The sequence below is a fragment of the Lates calcarifer genome, linkage group LG21 (genome assembly GCF_001640805.2).
Source record: "Lates calcarifer isolate ASB-BC8 linkage group LG21, TLL_Latcal_v3, whole genome shotgun sequence".
NCBI lineage: Eukaryota > Metazoa > Chordata > Actinopteri > Centropomidae > Lates > Lates calcarifer.
The window spans coordinates 4,560,734-4,584,554 of record NC_066853.1 but is presented as its reverse complement, the minus strand read 5'-3'; the positions used below and the strand labels follow the sequence as shown (position 1 = coordinate 4,584,554).

The following is a 23,821-nucleotide window of genomic DNA, read 5'->3' as shown; positions in this document are numbered from 1 at the left end:
CACCACTTGCCAATCATGGTTTCAATTGTGCAGGCTGATATGTCACTGTAAATATAACGTGCAACAGTCATAATAAGTGACTAAGCCCTTATCAGGCTGTAATGAGACATTCCCTCACTCTTCTACACCTTATCATCCACAGACTAGCTGCTGTGCTGTGCTTAGATAGTGAGTCCTGCTGCCAATGTTCAGACTATGATGAATCCACTGATGAAATCACTGGAAAATCTAATTCTGGCGAGATAGTTAAATGCTTCTGGAGAGGTTCAGCTTTTTTATCCACCCATTAACCTGAGGAGCAGTACTTTATGAAACGTCCCATTATTTGTGCCTGTGGCACATGCCTAGCTATATCTAACTGTGTGAAGAAAACTTAAATATCGTGCGTGAGATTTCTGTCTTGATTCATTTGAAAAAGAGTTTGACTGGTCAGTTCACTTCATCATATTCTTAAACCAAAATATAGGTGCATTTTAGTCCTAGGTGTTCAGAGAAGATGATTGAAAACTGATAGCTACGTAGCTATCGTACTTTGTAAATCTTTGTATCCATATTTTACAGCCAGTAATACAGCTGTGGCATTACAACAGAGGGCACTATGGTGCAAATACAATTTTTCCACTGCAAAGGTCACCATAACTTCTGATACCAAATTGTACAGAGCTGAGGCTTCAACTGTCACTTTAAGTTTTTATGTAAATTACTTGTGATGGATTCAAATATTATTTAAATTATTTCAATGGCAGTACAAATATACGGTCCAAAAATTAGATTATGTATTAGCATAGGGGTGATTGCAATCAAGCATAATCAAATGTAATAATTTCCTAAATAATTTAATCTTCTTGTTTCTTGTTTGAGAACTCAGATTTACTTACATGAGTTCAAAGTAAAAACATAGTCACTTTGTTTGTTTATGACATATAATGCAGCTATAACTCAAAATAGAGTTAGTGAGACAGCATCCTTGTCATTTATAGTCACTGTGGTGTTATTGTGGATTCACATACTGTACAGTATATCACACATTTTATTGTAATTCTCCATTCATACCAATGCAAACATTTGCTCCAAAAAGAGACATTCATCATTCAAATAGGCATAAGTAAAGACTTTCTACTCGCATGAAATGACTTAGAAAGGAATGGTACTGAAGTTATGTGAGATCAGGAGGATTTCGCTTTCATAAAAGTAACATTTTAGAGAATGCAAACGACATGTTGGAAATATTGATCAATGAATATCAAGTAGCATTTTCCCCCCGAAGCAGATATGTGGCATTTTGGAATGAAATAATTCAGTCCTCGGGGATTAGACACGTCTCGGTCTAAGCTGTGCCATCAGATCCTATCAGATCCAGATGTGCATCAGACCTGAGCCTAATCCTCAACAGAGGCATATGACTATAATGATTTCACTTGATATTCTGACTTATTGTTTCTTGTATTTGTTTCTTTGATTGTTTTTAACAATGATGGATGGAGCATTTATAACAAAAGCTGACTCATCAAGTCATTGTTAAGCAGTTTCTACATTGTATGCCAGCTAAAAGTTATTGCCTGGCACAGGCCTGAGATGGTGACATTGCCCGACTCTGTGCACTGTCAAACACTAAGTGGTGACATCTGCATGTTAAAATATAGCCCATCAAGTGCATAGTCCATGCTTTACTTCCAAGACATTACACAAGGAGTATGTTGAAACCACGTAATATCTTGGCCAGCCCTGAGTTTCTGCGTTTGTTTTCTTTAATAAACTTACATTGCTCCAGCTGAGCCACAGCGGAGGGGTCAGTGTAGCTGTGACCCCCCCTGCTTCTGTTGAGTCTTCAGCTGTGGAGGGAAGCTCAAGGCCCAGACAGGACAGACACATCAGGGCCTGAAAGGGGATTTTTTGGGTCCAGTGAAGAGGATACTGATAACCGGCAAGAGAAAATTACACAGCCAAGAATCTGGTTTGTTTAGGATACTTTCGGAACGTCTGCATAGGCAGTAAATGTGAGATTCCTAATTTAAAAGTCATTGTTGTGTTTTATTTGTAAACCTTTAATGGGTTGTTACTGGTTACTGGTACATACATATTGGATCATTATGTTTGTAAACCAGTATGATGGATGCATCCCGTCTTACAACTCTTGTCTTACTCCACAGTGGGCATGACTGAAGTCATCCTAACATCAACAGGAAACTACAGTTGCTACATGGGCTGTATACACAAACTACTTAGGATGCCAGACTGTGATATGACCTATAACTGCACATAATTGCTGTAAACAAAAATACACAAGAGACTGAAAAAAAATTACATCACAAGTTTCTGGGTAGTGTCAAATGAGAGTCTGATGTTGTATCTGCTCATAATTTTGAGTGTGTTCTAATCATTCTTATTGGATGACTGTATCCTCCCACTCTTAAAGGAATAGTTGGACATTTTTAGGAAATATAAGATTGATACCGCTCTGATATCCATTTGTTGAATATGAAGCTACAGCCAGCTGGCAGTTAGCTTAGCTAACAAAAAGAAAGCAGGGGGAAACAGCTAGCCTGGCTCTGTACAAAGTTGAAATAAACCACCTGCAAGCACATCTATGTTTCATCTAACTCCCTGCAAGAAAGTGAGAGAGTATTCCCCAAAATGTGAAATAATTCCTTTAAAGTATAACATAAAGTGTAAAGTATAAAGTGAATCAAGAAATGTATACCAACTATTTTCTCCTTCCACCTCTAGGAGGCGCTATCAGTGGTGAGTGAAGACCAGTCCTTATTTGAGCCTCCGTACGCTGCTGCTGCCCCTCTCCCCAAGACAGACATGACTGCATCTGGCACACAGGACTACGGCCAGACTCACAAAATCAACCCCTTACCCCCACAGCAGGAGTGGATCAACCAGCCAGTGCGGGTCAACGTCAAGAGAGAATATGAGCACATGAATGGATCCAGGTATGGCATGACAACCACTTCCGTGTCATACATTCTTCTGCGCTCTGTGCAACATGACTTTTCTTAACAGCCATTCCTTTACCACAACTAACCTTCACTTTTGCCTCTAATCTTAGATATATTTGGCCCTGGCGAGTGCAGGGCTTAGATATCCCACGCCAAAGTCAATGACTGGAAAAGAAAACTAGCAACACCCAATTTATCTGCTGACAATATTTTTACAACTTACTTGTATGTGTGTGTTTATGTAGCAGGGAGTCTCCAGTGGACTGCAGTGTGGGTAAATGCAATAAGCTGGTGGGGGGTAATGACACATCTCAGATGAACTATGGAAACTACATGGATGAGAAGAATGCCCCTCCCCCTAACATGACCACCAATGAGCGGAGAGTCATTGTACCTGCAGGTAAGAATAGCTAGGTGTTGCTGCTGTGATTACAGACAGAATCACCCCTTCCTCTTGGTATCATTCTGCCAATGCTGTAAATGTTTTATGAGTCCCATTTTTATTTACCCAGTTCATGGTGTAAAGTATTGTTCCAGTGTTTTACATCACCCATGGGAGCATGGCTGAATGCACGCAGGTAGAGATGTCAGTTTGTCTGCCAGGCCTATATATTTCTTCACTGGTTTCACAAGTTTGATCTTTCAGTACGTGAAATAACACACTTCAGGGAGTAACAAGTGCAGTTTCGGGGTTAAAGCCTGTAGAAAAAATATTTTAATGCGTAAGTTGATTATGTTGTTACACATAAGCTGGAGAGACAGAGAGAATGACTGTATTTTCCCAAAAAATGAGCACATGTAATTCATTTAATAAAATTCAAATGGAGCCTTGGTAGAGTTTCCATTATAAAGGCTATTCAAGTGTTAGTGCTAAACTGATGCAAAAGGCCACTCTTCTATTAACCTAATAGGAGCTCCACATGGCAGCCACTCCTTAACCACAAGTGGTAAGTTTGGGGTTTTGTTTTCCAGATTGGCTGTGCAGTATCAGACTTAGGTCAAGTAGTACTTGCAAATACTTTGTTTTTGTTTGCTTTAGCTTGCTTTGTTGCCAAAGGCACGAAGCAAAACATATTACAAAGTTTGATCACAGGAGGGGATTTCAGAATGAATACTACTCTATACAACTAGCTAAACAAAGCCTGCTACTAATACAAAATTCTGCTTCCAATTTGTTTGTTTCTTCCCCTCCCTTTACCTTAGTGAGAAATTAGACTCTCCCAGTTCTGTCTTCTCTGCTGTCTGTCCACAACCAGTCATTTCCCAGCCAATACAATTCTACTGTCTTCCTGCAGACCCGTCGTTGTGGTCCCAGGACCATGTGCGCCAGTGGCTAGAGTGGGCCATCAAGGAGTACGGCCTGTTAGAGATCGACACGGCCATGTTTCAGAACACAGACGGCAAGGAGCTCTGCAAGATGAGCAAGGACGACTTCCTCCGGCTCACCACCATGTACAATGCTGAAGTGCTTCTCTCTCATCTCAATTACCTCAGGGAAAGTAAGTACACTTTTTGCAAGTTAAGTATAAGGATGAACAAAGGGGCAAATCAAGAGGAGCTGTATGATAATCAGTAAATGCCCAACAGGAATAACTATTGGACTCCAACAAAAATTGTTGGGCAATTTATTAATAGAAAACAGCACAGGAAATTAGACAAAAGTATTCTGAACACTGAGTTATCAGCATATCTTTATTTGACTGCAAAAGGACGAGGGCAGTAATGTTGATGCATTGTGCTCTGTGTTCTTGCTGTACATGTGTGCTTGCTGCTGTTTGTGCCTAGGCTGAAGTCTATACTGGCATCCATCTTTGCCAAAGAATAGTCAAAGTTAAAACCTACTTTCAATCAAAACAGAAGCTTCTTTTCAAATACTTTTGGATGAGAGCAGAGAGTGAAAAAATGCCAAACCCGGGAAAACAACATGACACTTTTTTTTTGTCACCGCACTATATTCATATTACCATCAATAAACAATGAAACTGCTTTTACTGGAAACTCATTTCACTGTAATGTCTACCCAGTATTAAGCAGAGCTGTGGAAACCAAGAGGGTTTCTTTCCCCTCTCGAGATAACCATCAACTGCATCCCCCACTACACTTTGCAGCGCCTTATTCCACATGGTCCACAGAAAGATGAAGGCCAGGTGCATTGCCTCAGGAATCACGCTAGGCCTGTGTGTTCAGCACAGCAAAGAAAGTTGATCTGCAATTTGCAACGGACGGCAACTAAATTTGAGCCTCTTACCTTTGAAGAGTTCCTCAGTGCAATCCCACTTCATATGTTTCGGCGGGGAAACTAAGCCAATTTTCTGAGGCAGTATGCAAATTGCATTTCAATACGAGATGTAACATCTGGTGTGGGTATTGGTTTGAATACACACTGATGTCTAGTTCAGACAATAGCCTTATCCACTGTGTCCTATAATAGTAAGAAGATCATGAGTAATGCAATTGGTGGACATACGGAGAACAATTTGTCCCGTCTTTGAATTCTTTGCATTCTGTGCTTTAAAATAGCGAGGGCTGCCTCAGCTGCGGCTGCAGAATATCATGACACCACGTTGGGTGGAGTGACTGATGGCTCAACTAAATTTAACATTACTCCCAAAAAATTGCGATGGGCCTCGGCGTGATGTAATGGGAACTGTATTTTGTGGGTGTCAACAGTTTTCTCTGTGCACAGCGTCTGGGCAGAGAGAGATGCTTGTCATGAGTATAACAGCCTCATTGTGTAGCACTGCAGCGGGTGGATCTGTCTGACCGCCACTGGGCACACTCCGCAGAGCAGTTTTCATTATGGCCACTGGCTGCGGGACTTAGCCACAGCTTAGGCGTGCTGCACCGTGACTCTGCCCATTGCTGTCCTTTTTTGATTTAGGCCTTGTGTGTTTTGGAGACAGAAGAGATGTCTCGGGAATCCTCTCCACTTGCCAGTTGAAATTGCTTTGGATCCGTTCCCGACAATCAAAAAGATGAATGCTCCCGTCCCGTGCCTGGACTGACTGACCTGTTTTGGGGCAGCTCTCTCAGAAGTGAGCAGTGTGTATTATTGACACTGGGAGCCTAAGGGCAAGAGGAACCGTGTCAGTAAATGAACGACTGAGGAAGACTAAGAAGGAGGAGGAGAAGAAGGAAGAGGAGGAGGTTGAGGCTTCATGCAGACCCTGCGGGGCTGATGATTTGGAAACTAAAGCCATTCTCTCCTCTCCCCCCGCAGCACAAACAAACACAATCATAGACAAGGAGTAACCCTGTCCAGAAAATAGACCTCTGGCTTCACTCACGAGAGCTAGAGCTGGGCCAAGCTTCCAGAATACAGAAAAAGAGAGGGAGAGGAAAGGCTGAGCCAAGCCATGGAAGTATTAGTGATTACAGGTCATGTGATGTCTTCCTCCAACACCATCCACTTACTATATTACCCCCTATCTTCCTCCAAAAGATGGATGGTCCAAGGGGGTACTGCAATCATTTCATACACATCTGTGTACATCATGTGCACGTTTGGTTCTGTTTATTGAACCGCTGATTAACATTCCTCAGAGTCATTAAGTCCTGTATGTACACTCGGCACAGGGGCAGGGACATACTTCCCCACCCTACAGCCATACCATAACAAAACATTCCTGCCACGTCATGTGCAGAAATATCATTCAGACACCCACACCAGTGCAACCGTGGGCATAATCTGAACATCTGTCTGGCTACCCAGCTGCTTGCAGTAACAAGGGTAGTTGCCCATGCATTATTTTGGCCTCATTGTTGGTCACTTATCCAGATTTTTATAAGTGATGGCCGCCTGCACCCCAATGTGCTTTCAATTTTGGGTGCAATTTGAGAATTTGTTCAAATTAGTCTGTCAGGGAGGGACCGCGGACTGTTTGCTTTATCGCACCCATGTAGGTCGGTTTGATACCACATGTGCTGGAAACGGAGCGGAGCAAAAAACCTCAGACAACGAGAGACTGTATCCTCCGACACACAGAGATGCAAGAAGAGAAGGGGAGAAAGAGAGGGAAGAAGGCAGACATGAGAGGAGGGAGTTGAGAGGAAAGTAACGAGACAGAGAGTTGAGAGCAAATCTGCTGTAGATCTAAAGAAACATAATGGCAGAAATTGGATGAAAAAAAGATATCCTTGACAGATAGCTTCACAGTAGTTATTTGAGGACAAGGGCAAGAGGGTGTGAGCAAGAGAAAAAGCTATAGAACTCAAGTGTGAGATAGAAAGAAAAAAAAAGTCAGGGGGTGAACTATTTTTTAGAAATGTGTGGAAACGGTCCGAGGTGGTCATGATTGAGTGCCTTTGGAGAATAGCAATAGTTCTGTTTCCCAGCTGTCGCCATTGCTTGTGTGTCTGGATGGATTTACAGTGAGGGAGTCAAGACAGAGAGGGAGAGAGAGAGAGAGTGAGAGAGAGAGAGAGAGAGAGAGAAAGAGAGAGAGAGTGATAAGTCTGGGCTTCTGCACTGCTGCTGCTCGCTCCAGAGTGGGGGACATTCTCGAGCCCTCAATAGTTTATACAGACCATAAACATCTGGGCTCGAAGGCTGAGTAGGGAAAAAGGAGGTCTGGAGAGCTCTCTCTCTTTCTCTTTCTCTCACTCTCTCACTCATACTCTCTTCTCTTTCTCCTCTCACAACATTTTTATTGAGCTCCCCTTGCATTAGTTCTTTCAATTGGCAGATTATCACTGGTGCAGAGGGGCTCAACGGCCTGGCTCTGCGCCCTTTACTGTTAGCTGTCTGCTGTTAGCCACCATTACAGAGCAGTCTGTGGCTGCTCACTTGACTGCTGGGGTTCGCTTAGCACTACAAGGATTTATGTACATATGACATTAGCATAAGTGGAGGTGGATAATAAGCGGTTGCTATTCATGTAAACACTGAGATGAGCTCAGCTTTAATTGAAGCTAGCTGCTCAGAGTTAGTTCATAATTGTTCTTGCAACCCAATTGCCAGTTAAGACTGTCTTCTTTCTGCAATACTTGTGCATTGCAACTACAGTTAGTTTTTTTAGGGACAAATTCAGGTTGTGGCAAATGAATGGGTTGGCTTTTTTGGAAGTGCAAGTATATTCCAACAAAAGTGGCTCAACACACCTTTCCAATCTGAATTTTCATATCCACTTTATGCAGTAATTGGTCAGGTATGGGGAGGTGAGAAAGTAAGCAGGATCAGAATTCTTTTTTCCATTCTATACTCACACATAATGTTTGTGTAGAAGCTGGTGCAACACTGCACACACACTTCTGCCCTGTCTGATGGGTTTGATATGTCATATGAACCAATTCTTTTTGAGGTCTATGTGATCGAGTCAAGGAGTAATGTACAGCACACTGAGGTCACAAATGAGGTTAGGTTGGAGGGTGTGTGAGTGCAGATTAAGTGAATGTAATTTTTCAATCTGTAGCCTGTGATGAGTAACTAATTAACTTGCCCAACTCATTGACAAGAAATGCCATTTCGACAGTAGGGGCACCAGCTGAGAACACACGCACATGGGTCATTTTTGAAAGCAATGACAAGTAATATTTTGTGGTTTGGAGGACCTATTCAAAATTTTGCATGTACACTACGTATGGCTGCTTAAAGACTTACAGTTCGCTGGAGACCATTTAGCCCCCTTGAGGTGGCAAGATGCCCACAGTTTGTTGACAAAGCTCAAACCACATGTTTAAGGCAATGGTCTCATATAACTCTACAGAATAAACAGCAGGGGCCTGATGGAGGTCCATCACAATGCTGAGTAAGCGCTGAAAGATCTGTCAATTTTATGGGCGTGCCAAACTGGAGGACAGGCCCTTCTGAAAGAGCCATCAGTCATAGGAAGGACAGAAAAGAAAATTGTTTGTGGATGTTATGTAATCTAACAGACTCTGAGCAGATGTGACTGGAGAGGGAAAGAGAGAGTGAGGGTCTTAGAGGCTGAACACTGGCCAGTCCTCCCACTGTGCTGTCAGATTACCGGGACATGTTTGTTTTCTGAGAGAGGAAGAGGCCGTCCAAATAAATATGCAGCACAGCCAAGACTCCCTCCACTAAACTGTCAGCTGTGGTGTTTCTCTCTCTCTCTCTCTCTTTCTCTCTCTTTCTCTCACTGTGTCTCCCTCACTCAACCCTACGCTCTAACTCACTCTCACTCTCTCTCCTACAGCAGTCCTGCATTTCTCTGTGGGATGGTTTGAGGTTTTCTCAGCAATGCTGCCTGTTTGCCTGTCTGGGTCAGCCCACATATGTGGCACACAGTAGGAAAAGGGTTAACAGCCCCTTCCTCCCCTTTCCTCCTCCCTTCTATTTTTTTTCTGTCAGTCTGTTCATCTTTTTCTTACACTTTCTCCCTCATTCCAAAGACAGTGCTTTGGTGGCTTGCTTGCCCCCTGTGCGCTTACACTCTGCGTGTGGAATTATTTTTGTACGGGGAGCTGCATTTGATTGCTGAGCAGGGACCCGGCCTCATACAATGGCTCCCCTGTTCTGAGGCCCCCAGGTTTCTAAACTAGACCCAGAGCCTTGGGGGTGCTGTGGAGTAGGTAGAACTGGGAGGGGTGGGGGTGTTGGGAGGTTAGAATACATTCGTGGAGCACCCCCCTCCCTCCCCCCTTAAAAAAACAGACCCCTAGTCTGCCACCATGGGCCCCTTCACCCCCCAATCCCACCACCAGCAGCACCGCAAGTTAGGTAAGAATCCTACCCCAAATCCCAAGAAAAGCACATCACAAATATCATTTTGTTTTACAGTTTTTGTTCTTTTTTTTAGGTTGCCCCATACACCAAAGGTATCTTCCCTACTCAGCAGCTCCCTATAGCCATCTTAGTGCTAAATCTTAACACTGGCCCTGTACTAGCTGCTCTTGTGTTTTCTCTGTGCATTTTTGGGTCTGTTTTTCCACTCGCTGATTTATGCCTAGGGGCAGCTAAAATTAAGAGAGCATTTTGGTGCCGCCCAGGGTGCCTGTGTAAGTGGAGGAATGCAGCGCAGAGTTCTGCTCCATAAGGTGAAATGAATAGGCAGCCATATGCAGAGTCTTGCCTCCCTGACTTTATTATTCACAAGTAGCATTTGTTTTAAAACGCTGATGGGCTAAGGGGTTTTTCCAATGTTTAAAAGACTGACTGTTCTTGATTTGCTTTATTTGCGACTAGATTTATGTGTCATGAGTTATTTTCCTTCTTAGATTATTTTTTAAGACAAAACAGGAATACAATTCAAGAAATGAAAAGCCTCTATAGTGCTGCTTGACAGCAATTGAGCTGAACCTTTTACTGCCACCTGCTGGCTATTGTTACACCCCTGAGCTTTTTATCACCCAGCTTTCAGAAGGGGCACACTAACATAGCTCTGAATTATAGTTTATGGCAAATTCATCCTGATTAATATACAGATTTACACCTGTAAGTACTCTGCAAGATCACTTATTCTGTAAACCAAACAATGGTCAGTCATACTGCTAATGCTGAACCTTAAAAGTGCAATAATTTAATAATAATAATTTACAAAATATATTTCTATATATATTTATTACCCAGGTTTTTATGTGCTTGTTTGTGGTGTCATTCAATTCTCTTCATACATTATCTCATTTCATTACAGGTAGCTCATCATTATCCTACAATACACCAGCTCACACAGACCCATCCCCACGCCTGGCTGCCAAAGAGGGTAGGAACACCTTTTGTTCTCTATTCCCTCCCTCTTCTGTCATTATGTCCGTATTTTTGGATTGTTTTATTATTTTGATTAGTGCAACTGCTTTCTCTCAGGAGGAGAGGGGTGAGAAATGAGAAATCAGATGTCTCATCTGCCCTGTAAAAACCATAAAAAGGCTCCTTCTGCGTCACAGTACCTGCCAGTTTCAAACAAGCAGATACAAACAGATACACAGACAAACCATACATGTACACACTTGAGATGAATAGCACTCAAACAAATCCAGAGTGCATGCAGTCAGCGACTGCCATTGACAAAGCTCTGGGGCAGGTGCATCTTTTGTGCTGTTAAAATAATATGAGCCAAGCTGCTACAGCAGACCATGCTATTCAGAAGCGCTACCTGAACACTGTGACAACACACCGTTTGCTCAGAGGGGCGGTCTCAGAATAGAGGCATATTAACAACAAGACAAAAGCAGTGTGCTGATGAGTTCTATCCACAGCAGCAGGGCCGAGAACAGACTGTGAATGCAGTGATTATGGAAAAGAAGCGGGACGTATAAGAAGCATGAATGAGCTGCTTGTTTGAAAGACAGGCATCAGAGACAGGTGTTTAGGCAACAATGCGTATGGCAAACATAGTCGAGGAGGGTGCTTGGGTGCTTCAGACCAGACTGGAGTGGAAAGGCGTATGTGTATGTGACTTCACTGTATTTACAAGTGAATTAATGGCAGAGGATGACAGAGGGTTCAAATAAAAAGGAGAGGAGGGGCTTTTGTGATTGTAACAACCTTGCCACTTCTTGTCACTTTGCACTTCAAAGTCCATCTCTAAAAGTTATGCCTTTTTATGAGATTACTGTCATTACTGCGATATTACTGCGATTCAGTGGCACAGTGAATGCTGGCTATGAGCCTGCAAAAATATTCATCTTATTATACAGTTTCATGTACCACTTATTCTGTTTTTCAACAAAAGAATTCTATTGTTAGTTGAGGTTATTTTCACTTCACAACACAAATCAACTTTACATTAATCTTACAATAATCTAACTGTAATTTCTTGTTCCCCTTATTCAGTCTATTTCAAGGTGTTGATATCTCTCTCTCATTATCTTATCTTAATCTGTCTTAAAAGGCACATGCAGCAATCAAATTTGACCTGTTGTCTTGCAAAAGCCTAGCTGAGCTTCTAAGAACAATGCCCAAACCAACTCAGGATGAGTGTCTCTTTCCTCTGGATACCTTCTCACTCCACAAACATTACTTTGTGCTGACACAACATGAACTAGGGAAAGGCTGCACTGCCTATCTGTAAAAAAAAAAGCTACACATCCTTTACATCGGCTATATGGTGTCACCACCAGAGACGGGAGAAAGGACTGCAATAACAATGATAGCCTTGCTCACAGGATGAGGGGCCCTATCAAGGCAGGAGGAGAGGAAACACTAGGTCTGATAAGTGTCCGAGAATGCCCTCTGCCTCTCTCTATCTGCCCCAGTGGTGAGCGTTAGCAGGCCGTGTACTTGTTCACGCCCGGCTTTAATACCAATAGACTAATGGGCAGGCCAGATAAGATTCTGCTCAGTCACCCCCCGACCCCGGTCTTCCTGGTTCTCAGCACCAGGTATTTGGACTGGCAGGAATAGAGCGTCACTCCCTTCAACAGCATTTCCCTTTCACAAGAGGTGACTTCTATTATGGGCTCCTGTAGCACTGGCTGTGCCTCTAGTTGTATCTTGTGATCTGAGCCTGTGTATGACTTCTAGCTGAGAAAAGCTTTTGTCTCCAACAGGATGGATTTTCATGAATTATGAAATACAACTATGTTTACATCAATCACTGAGTTTTCAAATATTTCTATTCACTCTTAAATATTCCAAAGTGTTTCTTTCATGCAAAATTAAGTGAAAAAGTAAGTGGAAAAAAAAAATAAAACTGGACCTTGGAACTTGTAACTCAACAATAAAAGAAGTGTTGCTTCAGGAGAAGCCTTTATTAACATTTTCACAGATCAGCATTACCAGATGTCCAAGTTCGTATTGCTTCTTGAGAACAGTCAAATACCATACAGGCTCTTTGGGGTAGAGTAAGCATGAGCGTACAGCAGGAGACAACCCTTAATCTGCTCCAGACTCTGTGGTGTAAAATGCAATGTTATGAATAAAAGAGAGCATATAAAACACGGAATGCAGCAGCTATGAAAGGGTGTGTGTGCGTGCATCTGTGTGTGTGGCTCTCTGTGTGTATCTAAAGTCTGTGTCTACTGTTTTCCTGTGGATTGGCATGTGTGTGTGGGTGAGTTCCTGTATGTCTTGGTACAGCCTGTATTACAGTATGCATTTACATTACTTTATAGTGTGTGTGTGTAGGGTGCTATCTGTATGTTGTACATCTGTACATTTATACATGGACGCCTCTGGTTGCTTTTCTAGCTTTGTGTACCTGTGCTGAGTCTTTGCACCTATTTCCATTTTTAGCTTCTGTTTGTGTCGCTGCTATAAAATTTTGGAATTTTATAATTTGTAGTGAGGACACTCATATTCTCCACAGCTTCTCAGTGAATGAAGGAAGATGATGATTCATCTCTTTGAATGCATTTACTTTGCTGCCAAGTCAAAGTGGCAATACAACTTGAAGTACACCATTATGTGCCCAAGCTGTTGTACATCTGTGACTTTGGATTGCTCCCCTTTGCTTTTCGCAAGTAAAGAAAAAAAATAAATAAATGAAAGATGAAATTTTGTCTTTGAAATGAAAACACTGGTAAAGGTTGGCTAACAAAGTTGCACATAACTTTTGCCCTTTTATGTGTTTCTGTTTGTTTGTGCAGCAGTTTTGCTGTCCCCCTGAAGTGTTTTCTTTTCAGTCGGTGCCTCTCTATTCTGGTGCACCCACTGTCTCCTCACTGTGTCTAACTCCTGTACTTTGCCATCATTCTCTTCCTCTTATGGCTCCTTTCTCACGCAGATGGCTTTTAAAGCACCTGTATTACGGGTATTAAAAAAGTTTATCCTGTCTGGGTCTCTCTCCTTGGCTCAGACTCTGAGTTAAAAACAGAGACTTGACTCTCTCCTCTCCTCGCCTTTCTTTCTGCGTCTATCTGACCTTCTATGCGCAGTTGCTCTATCTTTCTCTCCCACTCTGTCTCCCCTCTGTCTTTGTCCTTTACTCTCTGTCTCTGCCTCTCTCTCACTCTCCCTCTCTGTCTAGCGCTCAGGCCTTGTTTTGACTAACTGGTCCTGCAGTCGAAGTCTCCCAGGAGCGTGCACCACACCCCAGACCAGAGTGGAAACTGGCTCAAGTCGCAGTCAGAGCGAGGCCTGGAAAAATGAAGGCGGGAGGGGAGAGGAGTGGAGGGGGGGTTGGGGATGAGGCGGCTCTGTGTGTGTGCGCATTCGGGTCTATGCCTGTGTTTGTGTGGCTGGCTTGCACCGCGTACCCCCGACCACTTGGGCTTTGTACGTTTTACATCTGCTGTTTCTTCCTTCTTCTGCACTTTCACTTCCACTTTGCCACTTTTCTGTCAGTCCAATTAACCCCCCAAACAGAGTGATTCAAATGGTGAAAACCTTGAACTATGCAGTGTGTTTTGAGATTTTTTTTGGCACACTCGGTCTCTATTCTCGCTTGCGTGTTGGTAAAGGGAAAATTGTTTTGGAGGTTCAATGTAATCTGCTGCCAACAGCTACACCAAGGGTATCTAAAAGATGTGGATGAGCCCACATTACTGGGCATCTCCTCCAGCCCATACCAGACAGTAGCTGGGTTTGCTGCCATTGTTTTCTTTTCAAATTCCAAAGTTGTGTTTCGTCTGACTATTTTTTTTTTTATTATTTTTTTCCTCCCTCCCTGAAGTTTCTTCTTCTCTTTCTATTTCATGCACTTACTCACTGTCTCCATCTTCATCTGTCTGCTTCTCTCTCCTTCACATTCCCTCTCATCTCTCCCTCATTCGTCTCTGTTTTTCCCCCCACCAACCCCTCTCCTGTTTGTAACCCCCTCTCTGCACATAGATGGAGGTAGCCCCGTTGTGTTTTTTTTTTTTTTTTCAGTGTGGTGGAGAGTCGATGGAGGGCCGGGGGGGGGGGGGCTGGCGGTGAGGAGAGGGGAAAAAAGGGCCAGTAAAACAAAGAGAGGTTGTCTGCAGGCAAGGCAGGCAGGAAACGCAAGTCTCCCAGGACTCTCCCCCAGTCACTGCTCCTTGGCTATCCTGCCGGCCCACACCAGATTGAACCTGACAGCCCCGCTGAGCCACGGCAGCCCACTTGTTATTTGTCTCTCCTCTCCTTCTTTTTTGTCTTTCTCTCTACTACACTCGACTTTCTTTCATTCGTTTGATCATATTGTAAATTATTCTTTTTTTATGCTTTGTCGCGAGTTCAAATCTTTCATTTTACTTTATTCATATGGTTTTGCGCCATCACTTTTAAAAATCCCTGTTCCCGGTCACAGAGACCAGAGCCCCTCTTGTCGTCTGCAGACAGGCACAGGGCCTTTGCTGAAGTATCAGGGGTTAAAAGTTGAGAAGTTAGAAATTAGTGAGGAGATCAAGAGGTCCCTGAACAGCAGGAGCTTTTCCCATTTGAGGATATTCTACTAGTAAAGAAAGGGAAAACAAGGCAACAAAACATCCTTTGAAAGTAGCACCAAGACACATAATTGGTTTTGAAGTGTTTTTACATTTTCAATGGTGGATTATGAAATGAGTGTAACAACAAAACTCTTGTGTGGTAGGTTACCAGGCAAACTTTGTTTTCATGATTGTGGTGAGATTAGAATCTCAAGTTCAATTATGCTGAAAGGAGAAATGAGGAATCTGATTAAAAGCAGTTTATTATTTGTTGTTTATTTTAAGGAAACCAAGATGCCAATATATTCTGATCCACAGGAGGGCAGTATTGTACAGTATCATCAGCAGGTACTGGCAGGCCATGCAGTACCTGCTGATGATAAATTGGATATCACTGGATGTTTCTCTGGTTTGGCTGTATGAACTCATATGGGTTGATTAGGCACACAAACCTCAAATGTACTGTTGCTGTGAAGATGACCATCTTCATTCATTTTAGACATGCTAATAATGAAAGGCTTGCCACACTTACAAAAAAATGTGTATAAATGTGTCTTATATACAGTATGAAATCAATGGATGTTTCCATGTAAACATGAGAAAATTGTATAAAGTTTAGATAAATATGGGGAATTATATTATTGTGATAAAACACAGAATGATGAGAATGGTTTGAAAATAAATATTCATGTCTCGAACCAAACACCTACTCACATAAAGACACGGCAAGAATGCATTTATAGTTTGGCATCAGCACATGCACTCAACTATCTGGTGTCCTCCTGCTCATTCAAATCCATGGATTCAGACTACCAAATCTGATTGTCAGCAAGCCCCCTTCTCAAAAATTCACCCCACACTGATGGGAAATGGGATTGCCTCGTAACCCTCTAACAGCTTTCTGATCTCAGAAACAACTTCTGTCATCACCATCACACTATCTGTTGTGAGACGCTGCTGACAAAAAGATTTACACATGATAACAGTGTAAGTAGGAAGTTGCACACAACACATATCTGGCTACAATATGCATTATATTTCCCTGTATCCTGCCAACTGTTTGAACTATTCAAGCCTGCAATAACACAGATCATCAAGGGTGCAGACCAGGTGCACTGTGAGTATACCAGGGTGTTTTTGAGACATTGCCAAGAGAACGATACATCCTCTGTTTTATCTGCTTTTGTCAGGGTGATTGATTGTTACTGGAAGCTGTCCACCCTCACACTCTGTCAGCTTCACAGGTTTGAACCGCAGACACACAGCAGGTAGAACTCATGCAAACTGGGCCAGTTTGGCTGCTTGTCAAGGTTTCATAAAATTAGCTTGTGTGGGGAGATGGGATGAGGGTGAATATTATGTCCGTGTATTGTCTGTGTGAGTGCGTGTCTCTGTTGTACGTTAATTTGCATCAGGCCCTTTATTTGTGGTTAGAGTGTTGCAAGCTGCTCAACCAACTGTACTCTCTGTCAAAGATTGGGCCATCTACATTTTAACCACCACAACGTGCCAAACGAAACCACATTACCATGTCCAGATATCCTGTGAAGAGCATCTTGAACCATGTTTTGATAGATTTATTGATGCCATTTGGCTCTAGTCTCCCTGCTTTTTTCTACGACAGTTGCATTTCCTGAGATTGGCTTACACGCAGTGAGATGAGACACTTACAATAGTCACGTACACACAGGGAAATTTTGAGATTGTGACATGATTTAATGTGCAGGAATTTGGTCAAACAACTGCCAAAGTACACCTACTGATCTTTTATCAGTTGTGCATATTTCATACCCTCCTACAGAAAAAAAAAGCAACTGGGAAACATTTTTAAAATATACTTAACATGACTAAACGTGTCTGTCTCCCTCAGACCCTTCATATGATGCTGTACGGCGGACAGGATGGTCAAACAACATGCACAGCGGCAAAGGTGAGGACAAACAAGGTGTAGAAGACACCTATCTAAAAAGAACTTTCATATGTGCTGGATAAAAAAAAAATCAAACTAAAAGGCAAAAATCAGTCAAAAAGATCCACACAGTGCACTAACAGCTCCCGCCAATTTTAATTAAACAACATTTCGATCTACTAGAGAGCTTCATCAGGCACTGTCAAATCTTCATCAAAAAGCCGAGCGAGTAATATATAGACACAAACAAATTCATTACTCGGGTGATTGTGATCTGTATGATTGAGAGTGAATCCACTCTCAGGCTGGACCAATCAGGGCGGAGCTGGACAACACTGATACTCCCACGTGAGGGATAGAGGATGCCAATGTGAGGACGGCAAAAACAACTTGAAACAACAGGTCAGCAGCTCAAAGACTAGGTCTAATATAGATCACCAATCACATAACTCATCATATAAACTACTAAACAAAGAAATACATAAAAAATATGGGAGAGCTGCCATATAGAAAAGTATTTAAGAAGATAGAATGCGGGCATGCTCAATCTGGCAACAGAGCTCCGGGCGTCACGTGACTCGGCGTGTTTACACCACTATGTTAGCAAGAAAAGCCTGAGCAAAAATGAAAAGCCAGCTAGAGTAGTAGTAGAGTAGAGAATCTGCGGAAATCGAACGATTTACTGCAAAACTTAATGGATTAAACATTGTCGACCGTTACAATACCTCCGGTGCGCTTTTCACGAGTTCTCAGACAGTCGGAGCGGACAATACTACACACCTGCAGCATCATCTACAATTACCGGATCAATTTTCCCTCGTCCAATAAGGGAGCCCCGCAGAATCCACGCCACAACGCATAGGTCTAAAATGCCTTTTATGAGTGTAGAACTGTCAGAAATGGTAATAAAGGTGCGTAAAATAAACAAGTTATTAAAGTTAGGAAGTGTTGGGTTCTGTACCTGATATCGCTTCATAAGCGGAATCCGTTGCCTGTGTGTCCGCTCCGTTTTCTTCTGCTCACTTCTAGGACGTTTTATGGCAGTAATCCATTTCTGTCGTCTTTGCTCTCCCCTTTGCTTCTCCCCGACTATTCCGACATACCAGGGCACAACAGCTGTCCACCATGTTCACTTTTTATAATTATAGCAGGCAAAGAGACAAGTTAGGTGCTAGCACACATATGCTAGGCAGTAAGTTGGGCACTAGTTGAACAGCGCGCTTTCCTACCTGTCTTTTTCTTGTTGTTTTCCGGCAGACTAGGCGCGGTTTAGTGCATTGCTGCCTCCCACTGGCGTTTTAATGTCATCGCTCCTTTTTCCATACAAGGAAGTGAATTACTCTCTTTCCAATATGGCGGTGTTTTGATTATGACTGTTGCATGCCGGGATTGCGTGGCGTTAACCTCAAGAGCTCTAATGGACAGAATCACTCAGAGAGGACTTAAAACCATTAAAGACCATTGTGTATTTTTGACTGGACTGCAGTGGTACAGTAAGTGTGGGTGGCTGTAACCTGCTGAGAGAGAGTGTGATTTCACCTGATGTGGTAAACTTTATCATTTGGCATGTTGTCTCATTGTTTGCAAATTACAATTTAATTACAATTTAAGTATGCATCACATTAAATGAAATTCCAACATCCACAGAGTCTAGACATGTGGGACAGACTCCTAAAGATTACAGCCTCTGTTGTCAGAACATGAACAGACAGTCAAAAGAAGTCAGTCCAGCCACCAGTTACTGCTTTATTTACTTTGGATCTCTGCTGACTTGCCTTCAAGATGTATAGCTTGGTTATCCGTAGCCACCCTACTGATGTTTTCTCTGACCCTTTTTATGTGTCTCTCTCTCCTTCCCTAATATTCTCTCTCTCTCTCTCTCTCTCTCTCTCTCTGTTTATAGGCTCACCAGTGGTTACCCAAAATGTGACCAAGTCCACTGAGCAGCCTAGAGCTCAGCCAGGTAACAGCTTTAACTGTGTCTGTCTTTATCATGAGCACAGGCTTAAAGATAATTTGTTAGCAGCACTATTAGATTCCCTTTGTGCCAATTTTCATAACAAAGTGTTCTATTCTTATATTTGCTCCATTCTTTTCTAAAACAGATCATCATGATTAAATCATCACAGAAAAGTGCAAAACTATTGTTTATAAGTGCATCAGCACTTTAATAATGCAGTCTACCATGAAGCATTGAGTGTTTTGAATTTTTTAGGGATTTTTTTCCCCCTTACCTCTTAGCTGCACATCTATTAGCATGTGTAATTGGTTTTCCTGGTCACTTCATTATTTAGAGTGTGTGCAGAGAACAATGATTCAAACACAGGAACACAAGACTTGACCACATAACTCTCTCATTTTGTCAGTAGTTTTATTTATTCAATCTTAATTGTTATATTACAAACAAAAGTGAAGAGGAGGATTTTTTTTATCATTAAGGCATACCATCAGCTTTTGTCCAGCAACATGTTTACTGGGTCTTCAGTCTTGCACACCAATTAGTACAGGCCACATGCTGTTATATCATCACAGTAGTCAGTGTGTAGACCAACAAAGCTCTCCTTTTGTCCACAGATCCTTACCAGATCCTGGGTCCCACCAGTAGTCGCCTAGCCAACCCAGGTAGGATTCTTGTTGCATACCACACTGGGCAGATAATGAGACACCAAGCTGTAGACAGTGAATAATGCATATGTTTGTGTTCTTTGCTGGATAAGGCGACATCTCTCTCTGACCAGTGTTTGCCTCTGTGTCCACCATCAGGTTCAGGTCAGATCCAACTGTGGCAGTTCCTCCTGGAGCTTTTGTCTGACAGCTCCAACGCCGGCTGCATCACCTGGGAGGGCACCAATGGTGAGTTCAAGATGACAGACCCCGACGAGGTGGCGCGGCGCTGGGGCGAGCGTAAGAGCAAGCCCAACATGAACTACGACAAGCTGAGCCGTGCACTGCGCTACTACTATGACAAAAATATCATGACCAAGGTGCATGGCAAGCGCTACGCCTACAAGTTCGACTTCCATGGCATTGCTCAGGCACTGCAGCCGCACCCTACCGAGTCTTCCATGTATAAGTACCCCTCGGACCTAGCCTATGTGCCTTCCTACCATGCCCACCAGCAGAAGGTCAACTTTGTATCCCCACACCCTCCATCCATGCCCGTCACCTCCTCCAACTTCTTTGGACCCACTGCTCCGTACTGGAGCTCGCCCACTGCAGGCATCTACCCCAACCCAAATGTTCCCCGCCACCCAAACACCCATGTGCCTTCCCATCTGGGCAGTTACTATTAAAACATCCCTTTCTGTCCATCCACACCCCCCCCCTCCCCACAACGAAGTCCACAATTGCTGACCTGCACTCCCAGTGACGCCAAACCAATGAAGACTGAATTGATAGAGGCATTTGTCCTCTGAAGAAATTTTGCTCCTAAATGAAGGATGATTAAATTGAAGGAGTTTTTTATATGTAAGAATTTATAAACAACTGGATGCTATGCTCCAAAATGGAATACTACTTAATTTTACAAGACTAGCAACTGTTTGTTTATGTTTTTTGGACGTGCATCTGAGTTTTCTGTGCCTTTCTGTTACCCATCCTCCTGAAAGCTGCACCTACAGGTGTCCTTCCCAAACCAAAGCCTGAGGACAGCTGAAAGAAGCCGAGTCTGTCTGCCTCCCCACCCTGCTACAGTACCAGACATGGGCCTATTATTTATGGGTCTCAATCTACATCCTCCTCAGTACATTATGTACATTATGCTTTGAAGCATCTACCTTTTTCCGCTAGTCTACAGCCTTGCCGGGGTTTCTTATTCCCACCGCATTTACCCTTCTGTTTCCACTGTCTCCATCTGCTTGTCTGTCCATCTGCATCTTTTTATGTGTGTGTAGAGAGTCTTCTGGAATTCGCTGGATAAGGAGGGGCTCTCAAAGAGATGGACTTTTCTCAGCACTGAATGAAATTTGGCAACTGGAATATGCCATTCACAATTTAATTTATCCTCCAAACTGGAAGGCTAGAGAAGAGTTAAATGCCAGAGAAGGAAGCGCTGTATGTTTTGCTGACCTGGGTCAACTCAGTTACTTAAAATGCTCTCTGTGTGTCGTGTGTGGAGTTCAAGATGGGGTGATGTGTACAGTTGACTCGTTTGTGCTGGGAAAGCCGAGTCAAGATGTAATTGAAGTAATTTGCAACAATAATTCAACCCAGGTCAGGATGTTTTCAGGGGGCCACACACTAGGCTATTAAATGTTTGCCATGTTGTTGCCTTTCGGCCATGCCATTTCCAGATGTTTTGTTGCTCGACCATGTCAGTATTAATGTGAATGTCTTCTGGTTTGTGAACACGCGTAAAAGGGATACCCTGCAGCAAAATCAAAATTTGTCAGATGTTTTCATTTTGTAAAAACATTTAATGGAGAAATGAATTCCTTCACACTTCACACAAGACCATGACCACCTGCACCTGTCTAAATCTAAAACATGAGACTGCCTTTTTGCAGATGCGATTATGTAGGTGTTATCTACATGAAAAAGCTTGAGGTTATATGTTGATAAGTAGATGTTTTTGTTTGTTTGTTTTTATCCAAAGGACCTTAGAGTGCCATGAGTGCCTCTACTTTTACGGAGATGGTTTACTATGTGCCATAATGAGACCCAAAAACTTAACCATCTGTGTGTTAGTGCCACAACTTAACTGCTGTTATATACCATATATTTTCTATATATTAAGGATAAAACAGCATTACATCTTAAAAATGAGGATAGTAGGATATGCATATTATTTCTATGTCTGACCAGAAATCTGACAATTTTTGATTTTGAAGTGCACTCCGACAGCTGCCCTAGTGTCTCCTTCCTCTATGTAGGCCAGTCAGGACCATATAGGTCAGCACAGAGAAGTGGCTTAGCAGTAAGTCATGTTAGTCGACAGTCAAGTTGCATTTTTTTTTTTTTTTTAATGGGGCTGGATCCTAGTTTGAGAGCAGCATGTGTGTTTGAATGTTAGTTTCTCACTGATCTAGAGCCCAGCAAAATGCACATGAATCTCAAGTCAGGATGTAATCATCATCATGTAACAGTATCATGTCAAAACATATCCATCTTCAGGTGTTCAAAGCTGTTAATAGCAAACGTATTCCTTTAGAGTAACTGAAAATGGACACTTGAAAATAAATTACTTGGGACTAAGTAGTTTATCTGAGAAAAAACCAATAAAGTATGACGAGATGAAACAAAGAAATCCTCAGATTCGCAAACGCTGTGCGTTTGTCAGACCTATTTTTTATTATTTTATAAGCATCAGTCAACTAGGCATTAAAGCAACTTACTGTATAAATTATGCAGAGTTATTTTCATATGTGACACAGTATAAAAAAGTCAAGAGAATTAATACGAGTTGACCTCGGTCAAAAATGCAAACCTTTTAAGTCCATTTCTGCTAAGTAGTTTGTTCAGCATTTAAGCGTTTTTATATCTGTACATTTGGGCAATACATTTTAACAGTTTTTGTTTTCTTGTTATTGTTATTGTTTCCGAAATCCAGTGGTAACATCCTAAATGCCTTTAAGTGGACAAGATATTTTCTTGTATTCTTAAAACCACAAATGCCTGCTTAAATCATAATCCAATAGCCAGGGACTCCTTTACTCTATATGCAACATGTGATTAAGATGGTTTGTTTCCATTTCAAATCACTTTTTTTATGCCAGATAGCCCTGGGGTTGGTAGCTTTTCCTGTGCATTAAAGAATTTCAGGTATTTTATGCAAAATAATACCAACAGTATTAATATCCACAAACAGCTTCTCCTGAAAATTTATAGCTTTAAAAGAACAAATAAAAAAGGGAACATGTAATTTGTAACATAAAGAAATTATTGTAATGTACCCTTAACTTCCATGTTTCACAAGCATTATCAATGAAAAGGGATCTGTGCTACTTCATATATGCAATGTATTTTGGATATCAAATATATATATATAGTATATATATATGTGTGTGTGTATAATTTTACAATTAACCAATGTATTATTATTATTATTGTCATTCCTGAAATGTATGAATACCTTTTGGAAAAGGCCTTTTGTATAGGAAAATGTGACAAAATAAATGTTTTTACCTCTCATGTTAATTTCCAATGCCTGCCTGTGGCTTCACCAGAGTATCAGGGACAAATGAAAACAAGAATCTTGATAGTGACCTGCACATTTTGCACAATATGCTCATAGTCTCAGTTGTCTTCAAAATTATTTTGCCTCTAGTTTGACATTTCTGGAAACTAATTATACATTTTCAAACTGTATTTGTGCCAGCATTTGGCAGTAATGTGTTACATTTGTTTGTCATATACTACAGTGCATAACACTTGTTATGTGTTTAGCTGGAAGATTTTACACTGGTATTGGGTTAGAGGGGTTAGAAACCTGCTTTGTGTCCCTCCTCATGCCTTGCTTGTATCGGCATCAAAAAGCAAACAAAGCGCACATTCATTCTAACAAAACTGTTATGGTTTGTTTTTAGCTGGACCCAAACACAGACACAGACTTTGGTTGACAGTTAAAATAGATTTATTGCACAAAGGAAGCACAGGAGACAATGGTTTGCAAAAGAACGAGAAAAACACGAGAAAAAAAAAACACGAGAGATAGCTTGTAACAATAAGCACTTGAGAACTAGGCACCTGAGTGAGGAGTTGATGAGTTGATGGGAAGCAGGTGTGGGAATTGAGCTAGGAACCA

General features: G+C 42.1%; 1 protein-coding gene across 8 annotated transcripts in view; it reads left to right on the top strand.

Moving 5' to 3' along the window:
* The window catches only part of fli1 (Fli-1 proto-oncogene, ETS transcription factor), a 32,072-nt gene extending 8,864 nt beyond the window's left edge, over positions 1-23,208 (top strand). For 4 of the 8 annotated variants that reach the window (XM_018698910.2, XM_018698912.2, XM_018698914.2 and 1 more), the window contains 8 exons: positions 2,728-2,939; positions 3,191-3,345; positions 4,241-4,444; positions 10,538-10,606; positions 17,041-17,100; positions 18,983-19,042; positions 19,654-19,701; positions 19,843-23,208. In XM_018698910.2, coding sequence (XP_018554426.1) covers positions 2,728-2,939; positions 3,191-3,345; positions 4,241-4,444; positions 10,538-10,606; positions 17,041-17,100; positions 18,983-19,042; positions 19,654-19,701; positions 19,843-20,372 — 1,338 coding nt within the window. In that variant the 3' untranslated portion in view covers positions 20,373-23,208. The remainder of the gene's footprint in view (positions 1-2,727; positions 2,940-3,190; positions 3,346-4,240; positions 4,445-10,537; positions 10,607-17,040; positions 17,101-18,982; positions 19,043-19,653; positions 19,702-19,842) is intronic. The other 4 variants (XM_018698911.2, XM_018698913.2, XM_018698915.2 and 1 more) reach the window with 2 other exon arrangements.
* The last annotated feature ends 613 nt before the right edge of the window (positions 23,209-23,821 follow it).